Here is an 8,974-nt window from a genome sequence, read left to right as displayed (position 1 = left end):
TGGTCAGAGTACTCCTGCAAGCTTTCAAATACAATAGACACTAGACACTGATCAGCAAAACATCTGGGACAGCCACAGAGTGAAGTTAATACACTCTTGGCTTTTAAGTAGCAGAGTTTCAGATTAAAGAGCTCTGAATGCAGGTAGGAAAAGCTGCTGATTTTTACTGTCTCCATGCTGCAAAGGTTAAGGAGCCTCAGAAGTCAACAACACTCACCAGACTCACAATGCTGGCACCAGTCTGGTGGTTACAAGGCTGGAAGTATCTACTCCTAGAACATCTATTGGTACATTTTGGCTCAGTCCGGCCCATATAGATATGCCTACAGTACACATAAACGAGCCCAGGCCCTTGCTGAATTACCAGGGGAACTTATAAACTCAGCCTGATTTCACATCCCATGTGTGCTTGTGCATAAATTATGCAGGTATCAACAAGGTTGGCTCCAAGAAGTGTGTTGCTCAATTTGTAGGTCAGCATTAGTGCCATAATTCCAGCTGTCAGCTTATAAGATTGAACACTGCTAAGGGTGGATGAAAGGAAAATGGCACCTTGTAATAAATCTGCTCTGTTAGCACATTTTAGTGTTTATCGATGTAAGATACCACGTCGCAGAGGCTGCTTCACAGATATTAGCATAAAGCATCCACTCACTCTTCATGTTTAACTTTGCCACCATTGGGCTCTAGCAGTTTCCATTTCTATATCAGAAGATGAACACCCTCAATTACCCTTGGATGTGTCTGCAATCTCCCAAGACTAAGCTGTTTGGGCTTGCCTAAGTTTTAGTGGTTCACTGAAGGGAAGGAGAGGATTTAATGTTTTTTATTTCACTGGGCCATATCCTGAAAAACGCATAGGTCTCAGCTCTCGGTGAGGGCAAAGGGAATTGGTGGCGTTCAACATGACAAGGAATTCTGAATTCCTTATTTCCTTCTCTCCTAGAACAAATATTTTTTAAATACTCTGCTCTCATTGCTGAATCAGGTGGAAAAAGTACATTCCTAAGGCAAGCTCACACAGAAACATTTGAAATGACAACAGCCCCCATCACTTTTACAGTTTTCTGGTGAAAACGTAAATGCCCCTCTTGAAAAGGAATAAAAACGTGAGTCACTCTTTGTACTTAATCCAAAGTAACAAGTCGCTTTTATTTGTTGATAAACCTATTGCACTTTCAGTGCCTTTTGCTAAAGCTGAGATGAAGCTTCAATCTGAAGATGTGCCTCAATTTCCAGATTTAATCGTAAGTGCTGTAAAAAGAGTCTTCTGTAAAACAAAGCAAGCCCAGTTATGAGTGGTTTTAAAGTTTCCATTTTACAGCCTTCCCATCACTCAGTCAAGCAAAATAAAAAAAAACACAATGCAAGTCAAATAATCCGTGTAATTACTGTGTACTTACTTTTATTTCAAGACTAGAGACCTGTAATTCAAAGCTAGGCAAACCCCCTATTTCTCACTTTGGTGCTTTCTCTCTTTAATTTACCAGGAGAAGAAAGTTTTACAGGGAGAAGTAATATCTCATTTACTGAACCAAGTAGAAAAAGGACAGATTGAGAACAACTGCTTTCAATTTCACTTAATTAATTGGAGTGAGCAGAAACGATATTGCTTAGGAACTGAAAAGCAGAGGTGGATGTTTGCAGACAGAAGTGTTAAGGCTCATAGTCTGCCTCAGATGGGGTGAGGAAAGAGACTTACTTACTGCCTACAAGTTGGTGCAAGCTCAACTGGAGGTATTGTACGGCATAGTTATATCAATACTTGTACTGAACATGCAGTTTTTACTATAGAGAAAAAATAGTTTTATTTCTTGTCTTCTGAAACTATTCTTTAAGTTTCCATTCAGTGTTGGAGCATACAGACCTGGGACAGAATGTCTGTTCTGTTAAATCTTTTGTGCTGGTCTCACCTTACAGTAGGGAAGGTCCTGTAGCAGTTGTAGTAGCGTAATTTGAGAGGCATAATATGTGTTACCCTGAGTCAAGAGAGTGAAAACATCCTGGTTCTGAAGCAATGCCTGCTTAGTGAAACCTCATGGGAACCCACTGCAATTTGGAATTCAAAGAGCATTGTGCTATTCTGAGTGCTAGCTTTTCTAGATGCTCTTCCTCTGAAAATATCCCATTGCTCCTATTAATCTAGGGCAGAATTATCCTAAATGGTTAATTCTGTTCTAAGTTTCTGAAATTCTACAGCACCTTTTTCTCCATGGCTTGATTCTTGTCTCATCTTAGCACTTTTTAGAGATGTCAAACGTCCACATTTGGTCTAGAAAAACAAGTAATGGTCATATCAGAGGAGAATTTAACATTATATTCAACATGCAATTGTATTCAGTGGAGAGGCAGTCAGGCCCCTTTGTTGGGGTGGAAAATTATCTAGAGCTCCATCTCTGATGCAGCTGAGATATAATCATACCATTTGCTTAACAGGAACAATATTTGCCTCCAGCAAATAAGGACAGCTGCAGAAGACTTTCCAGGATTTGAGCTTAAAATTAAAGGCTTGCATCCTGGTTATTATTTTCCTAAAAATCAAGCAGACTATAGGCAATTGATTTTTGGTTTTGTAGATGTGAGCATAAATAGTCAATAGAATTAACAAATTCCAAATTTTCTAAAGCGTGTATGTATGGCCAGCATTTCAAGAAGCTACGGGATTCAGAAATGGGCACTGGGACCCCAGGCAGTGTGGAAATAAGTAGTGACCCTGCAGGTATAGCTCTTTGCATGTAGTAGGCTGAGCGCAACAAGTGGTGTCTTACCTCATGTTTCTGAAGGGTTGGGAATGGCAGGAGAATGTCACATTGGGAGCAAGCCACCAGCACATCAAATGACTGGGTGTCTTCAAGAGCTTGAGGTGATAGAGGAAGTTCTCCTCTTGTCGGAGAGAGAAAGTCAACCTTTTTGTTCTTTGGGGATTTAAGCAAGGTTTTCGATGTCAATGGCTGGCCCTTCTCTTTGGGACGGACATCTTTCCAGGCCATTGCATTCTCAGAGCCAGAAGAGGGAGCCAAGGAGGAAGAAGGCTGTGGTGGATCACTGCTGAGTTTTGAAGTTGATTGGCCAGCAAGAACTTTTGTCAGCTTATAGCCTGTACTGCATTTATTCTGTTAAAAGAGGAACAGAATGATGTGATGGTTGGCGTTACAGCCAACCGTGTGGTGTGATTTGCAACAGACATGAGTCACGGTGAGGGACAGTGGAGACCACAGTGATGGTTCAGATGAATACATCGTATTGTGAAACTATAGTTTGAAGAGCCAGGATGCACTGCTCTTTCTTACTTAATAAACTTACCAGATGTTGGGAGTACTGGTCATCTGGGAATGAGTTATTGCATTTCCAGCAAAGATTGCCACCAGTATCTTCAAGAGGAAAAAAAAAAAATAGAGAGAAACACAGTACTGACACTAGTCATTTGGACTGGCTGCTCAGATACGCTTACAGTCAATGGTTCTAGAGAAACACAGAATGCTGGTTCCACAGACCAAGAAGGAATTAGAGCTGTGACTACATTTGCCTCAACTCCAAATCAACCCCACCATCCCTTCTCACAAACTTCAGGATATTTGAAATTCCACTCCAGACCTATGTTTTGTGGCTCAAGGTGCTTCACTCCTGCACAGAGAGTTTTGCTCTCTCTTTTGCCAGCCACTGGACCTACTGATGCCTGTTATTTTCTGGAATCATTGACAGGATTCATGAAGTTTTTGTCTTGACATACTCTGTCCAGTACCTTAGGCCTAATAAAGCTGCTGTCAGCTTCAAAAAATCAAAGGATGTATTACTGGTTTTATATATGATATAGGAGGAAATTCTAAGTCGTATTTTCTCTTGTGTAACAAATGGAAAGAGGAAGAAGTTCCACTTGTTTTCTGACAAAAGGAATTCACTTCCAGGATAGAAGGGAGGCAGAGAAGAACATGGCCAGTGAGCTAACAGTCAGTGGAACCACTCTGGCTTTACGATAACCTGCATAATAGAAAGCACCACTTGGCCCTTTCACTGCAGTGGTTAAACAACAATCCCCTCCAGCCTGGATTACAGACAATTGTTGAGAAGGCAGGAGAATTTTCATTGAGATTTAACAGAGTTGAACCAGTCCCTGAGAAAGAGGAATTTTGCTTACCAGTGGGGCAAATAAGTGTTGCATTAGTGGCTGCTTCACTAGCTTGAAAGCTCACATCCTTAGGATAGCAGAGACCACTGTTCTGACAAGTATCTTTGTGTTTGTTCAGGTCTTTATACATGATGTACTTGTTACACTCCCAACACCACTCTGTTCGGCTGGCACAGCTGTTCAGGTGTTCCTCCAGCTTGTCAAAGGGCATTTCAAGCCCACAGATCTTGCATTTCATTGCTCGTTTGTGGCATTCCTTGGTCTGCATACGAATAGAGGAAATTATTACAGCAAATTTCCTATCAATACTAAAAGAGGGCATTGGGTGAGAGCGGTAAGTGGCTGTTTAAGAACGCCCCCTTAAGGGGTATCTACATGACCAGATGCAGGCTCAGCTGTATCAGGAGTTCACCTATCTAGGCTAGCTTTAATTTAGGATGATTTTGGCAATTAAAAAGGCAAAATGGTAATCAAAAGCAGTGAAGATATTCTGTGTCAGTACAAGTTAGGAATGGAGCACAAGCCCACTTAGAAAATTCCAGTACCTTCAGCTACCTCCACCAGGGGAAGCCTGGTGCCTTCACTGCTTTGGTTCTTTGAAATGGTTAGACTACAACTGGCATGCACAGGCTGCTCTTGCTTCCCAGTCTCTGACAATTCTTTTGTCTCTCCTTTTTAGCTCTTTCCTTAACTTCCACTTTGTGTAACTACTCTTTTGGAAAAGCAGGTAATATTAGTGTGGGGGCAGGGCAGGCTTCTTTCAGAAGCCTTCAAAGAACGTCAGCTTGAGGTGCCATGGATGAGAAAGTAATAGACTCTCTCCTGAAACAAACAGTCCCATCACAACAGGATGCGCACCCACCATGGGATATACCTAATTACAAGGGGGGAAAAGGTATGCCAAAACACTGCAGCTGCTGAGAGCCTTAAGTTTCTTCATTACGAGAGTCAGAGATTTACATGTTTTTGCTGTTGAACCCACTAGTGTGGCTTTTGGTGGCTGGTCAAAGGGGTGAGCCTAGAAGGTAAGAAGTATTGCACTCCATACTTACCTCATGGTGCTCCAACTGATACTGCTGCATGCTTTGGTGACAAAGGTTACATCTGACCTGCAAACAAAACATACAGCACTTCATTGGGAGCATCAGATAGTGCTTTCATATGTCAATACAACTTCAAGCTGCTGAGATGATCTTCCCTTCATTTTCATCCTAATCATTGACAAGCTGTTTGTGGATTTTTCTTTCTGTCAGGGCTGAGCTGTGCTGATGAGATCATCAGGAAAACAGATATCTGATAATTCTGCAGGAAGCTGTCATTCTGTGTCAGGATCGAGTTCTGAAATGTGCCTATGTGAAATGTAAAGTCTAACATAAAATAAAAACTGTGTATTCAAAACTCTGAGGTTTAACTTAAGTGTAGGTGTGATATCTGGCTAGTCTAAACTATAACAGCCCCTCTGAAAACACAGCAGATAGGCTAGTTTTCTATAGGTTTGCCATGAGAGATACTCATGTTCAGTTAAGTAACTGAAATCAAGGCAATTGCTAAAATAAAATTAGTAAGACAGAACAAAAAGTCATGCTTGTATATTCATGATGCAACATAGCACCTCTAGCTATGGGGTTCTTAATGCTATACTAAAAATGACATTGCCTCATCATATGAAATGCTGATAAATTTACTCCTCCGGTTCAGTTTTGTTCAAAAAGTCCATCAATATCATAGCTTTGTACAAGCAAGGCTTATGTCACATCAGGTACTGCCTGTCTTCCTCCAACTAAATCATTTAACTTGCATGCTTTGGCTAATTCACAAGCACTAGGAGCACGTATCCATAGCTGATCTGTACTTTGTATTGCTGGGGAAATGGAGATATCACAGTGGAACCTTTATTCTCTTAAGATGAGTGTGCAATGAGATCACAAGGTGCTGTAACCAGGTCTGAAGGGTCACATCAGACTCTTTTAGAGGCTTTTTAGTTAAACAATTACAGAAGTTTAAATCTGGTTTATATAAAACACAGTACTATGAATATGCTGCTTCAGGGCTGGCAAAGCTTTTTGCTGCTTGCAAGAAAACCCTGAAGAAGATGTAGCATTCCTCACCTGCTTGTGTGCTTCTGTTTGATGGTCTTTCATATCCTTTTGGGCAACTGGTTCATCACATTCTGGACAGAGAGCGAGAAACCGCAAGCAGTGGGCCTCATGAAGGGAGAAATTGGCAGCAGACACATCTCGTTTACTACCAAGCACATAAATGGGAAAGAGAGAAGAGTAAATTAAACGGTGTGTTGGGTGAACCCTGGTCAGCAGCTAAGCTAGCTGCTCTCTCAGCACCACCCCACCACACGCAGGGGGACAGGAGTGAGGGGATAGGAAAAACAGAAGGGAGAAAACTTGTAGGTTGAGATAAAAAGAGATTAATACTTGAAGAAAAAAGGAGGGGGGGGAAACAAGTGAAGCAAACAGCATCACTCACGACCTCCCACAAGCATACCTCTGCCTAACCAGCCTTTGAACAATAGCCACTTTGGAACTAAAAAAAAAAAAAAAATCAGCCCCATTGTTCTTCCTGCAATGCAATTTTCAGTTCTGAGGATGAGGCTATACAGTATGTAACATCTCTTTGGATGGTTTGGGTCAGCAGCCCTAGCTGTTTCCTCACAGCTTCACGTGAGAGTGTGGAAAACTGGAAATTCCTTGACTTAGTATAAGCATTATTTAAGAACAACTGAAAACATTGGTATGTTATCAACATTATCCTCAAGCTGAATCCAAAATATAGTACTACATTAGGTACTAGGGAGAAAATTAGTTCAGTCAAAACCAGGACAGTCATCTAAGACATCACAAAACTTACAGCTATTTGGCTCCCAGAGGACCTATTTAAGGTAGCCCAGCCAAGCAAATGCTCTGTTCGGATGAAGGCTGCCTCTGAGCTGAGATACAGGGATGTCACCATGTTCAGTGGGTTCAGGAAAAGCCACTTAATATTAGCAGGAAAATCACTTATGTGCTTTTAATAACTGATGTGTTCACAATATTAGTGACAGGAATTGAGATATGCTTGAGCAAGGCTTGGGTAGGATGCACTAAGGAAACTTCCAGGTGCAAGCCTTAAGCAGTGTAAAACTTCCATTTCTCCCCTTGAAACAGCTTTAGAAATAGATTTTCACAAAGCTTGTAGCAATAGGACTAGGGGCAATGGGTATAAACTGGAGAGGGGCAGATGTAGACTAGACATGAGGAAGAATTTCTTCATGATGAGAGTGGTGAGGCCCTGACACAAGTTGTTCAGGGAAGCTGTGGCTGCCCCATCCCTGGAGGTGTTCGAGGACAGGTTGGATGGGGCTCGGTGCCCCTGATCCAGTGGGAGGTGTCCCTGCCCATGACAGGGGGTTGGAACTGGTGGGCTTTAATGTCCCTTCCAACCCAAACTATTCTATGATCCCCACTACAGCCTTCCAGAACATAATGCACAGGCTCTCTTTGTGCAAGGCCAAGCATCGGTTTTCCTCTGTGGTCAAATAAAATTGAGGCTAAGCTCATTTTAACCTCTCTAAGTTTGACTCCTTTTTTTTTAATTTCCGTGCTTCACAGCCTTTATTCACATAATTTGTCCTAGTTGAGACACACCAAGCTATGCTGTCCCCATAGCCCCTTTCAGCCTCCTATTCTATGAGAGATGGCCAACTGCTCTGAAAAAAAAAATGATATTTTATCACTTAACTGCAAATACAGCAAAAGAAACATCAGCCCTGGGGGCGGAACTGAGGCAGCTGCTGGGTTTGGCACGGTCCGTGCACTGACTCCTCTGCAAACTTACCCACACTGGGATTACATAAAAAAAGAACAGGCAGTGTAGGAGGGGACTGTAGAAGAAACCTCTCCGTAGTAATGTATCAAGGAAACAGCGACTGGAAATGTGAAAACCCTTAGGAAGTATTTTTGTTTGCTACTCAAGGGCCAGCATACACCCCTCTCATCGTGTGGTCCTTCCTCTCCCCCCCTGTTAGAGGATACCTAGATAACGTTCATGAAAATCCTAGAAAACTCTTAAAATCCCCACGCTGCGTACGAGTGGAGAGGGGGAAAGATCTCTTACCAATTTTTGCAGAAAGTGCTCTCTTCTGTCATGACTTTTCTTTATATTCTGCTGGCTTTCCTTTCTTCTAAGAGGAGAGAGGGGGGAAAAAAAAACGAAACTGAAAGCCTCTGTTGCAGTAACTCCACCCCAAACAGCTATTCAGCTAAAAATTCTTTAAAGGAGAAACAGCAGCGTTGCCAGACAAGTATCAGGGAGGAGTCTGGACAGGCTGGATCCATGGGCCAAGGTCAACTGTAGGGGGCCCAACAAGGCTCAGGGCTGGATCTTGCACTTGGGCCACAACAACCCCACGCAACGCAACAGGCTTGGCGAGGAGTGGCTGGAAAGCTGCCCAGCAGAGAAGGACCTGTGGGTGTTGGTCGACAGAGGCTGAAAATGAGCCACCAATGTGTCGAGGTGGCCAAGAAGGCCAGTAGCATCCTGGCTTGGCCCAGCAATGGCGAGGCCTGGAGGACCAGGGAAGGGATCATCCCCCTCGTACTCGGCACCTCAACTCCTGAGTTCAGTTTGGTGCAAGTTCCACGTACAGAATAGTTCACTAGTCCTCAGAGGAACCACAGGGTGTCCATTATGGTTGGACTCGATGATCCAGTGGGTCTCTTCCAACCTGGCGGTTCTATGATTCCACACATTCCCAAATAAGCTTCGTCGTCCGTAAAATGGGGGCAATGATATGAATTCTTCTGCTTTGCAGAGGTATTGGGATGAATGATTCAGTAGTATTTGCATAATGTATTG

General features: G+C 42.7%; 1 protein-coding gene across 2 annotated transcripts; it reads right to left on the bottom strand.

Annotated features, from left to right (window-relative positions):
• Positions 1 to 629: 629 nt before the first annotated feature.
• Positions 630 to 8,462, bottom strand: XAF1 (XIAP associated factor 1). Of its 2 annotated transcripts, XM_069874047.1 has the most exons (8): positions 8,234 to 8,461; positions 6,235 to 6,370; positions 5,179 to 5,235; positions 4,136 to 4,388; positions 3,304 to 3,371; positions 2,769 to 3,113; positions 2,203 to 2,272; positions 630 to 1,270 (listed from the first exon to the last, which is right to left on the bottom strand). In XM_069874047.1, exons 1-8 carry the CDS (start codon positions 8,263 to 8,265, stop codon positions 1,242 to 1,244), a joined length of 990 nt encoding a protein of 329 aa, XP_069730148.1. In that variant the 5' UTR covers positions 8,266 to 8,461; the 3' UTR covers positions 630 to 1,241. The 2 variants fall into 2 exon arrangements, with proteins under 2 accessions (XP_069730148.1, XP_069730147.1); XM_069874046.1 differs by lacking the exon at positions 630 to 1,270 and having other exon boundaries at positions 1,277 to 2,272; positions 8,234 to 8,462.
• Between the last annotated feature and the right edge of the window lie 512 nt (positions 8,463 to 8,974).

The sequence above is a fragment of the Phaenicophaeus curvirostris genome, chromosome 21 (assembly GCF_032191515.1).
Source record: "Phaenicophaeus curvirostris isolate KB17595 chromosome 21, BPBGC_Pcur_1.0, whole genome shotgun sequence".
Taxonomy (NCBI): domain Eukaryota; kingdom Metazoa; phylum Chordata; class Aves; order Cuculiformes; family Cuculidae; genus Phaenicophaeus; species Phaenicophaeus curvirostris.
Note: the sequence above shows the minus strand (reverse complement) of the source record. Positions and strands in the feature narration are given on the sequence as shown.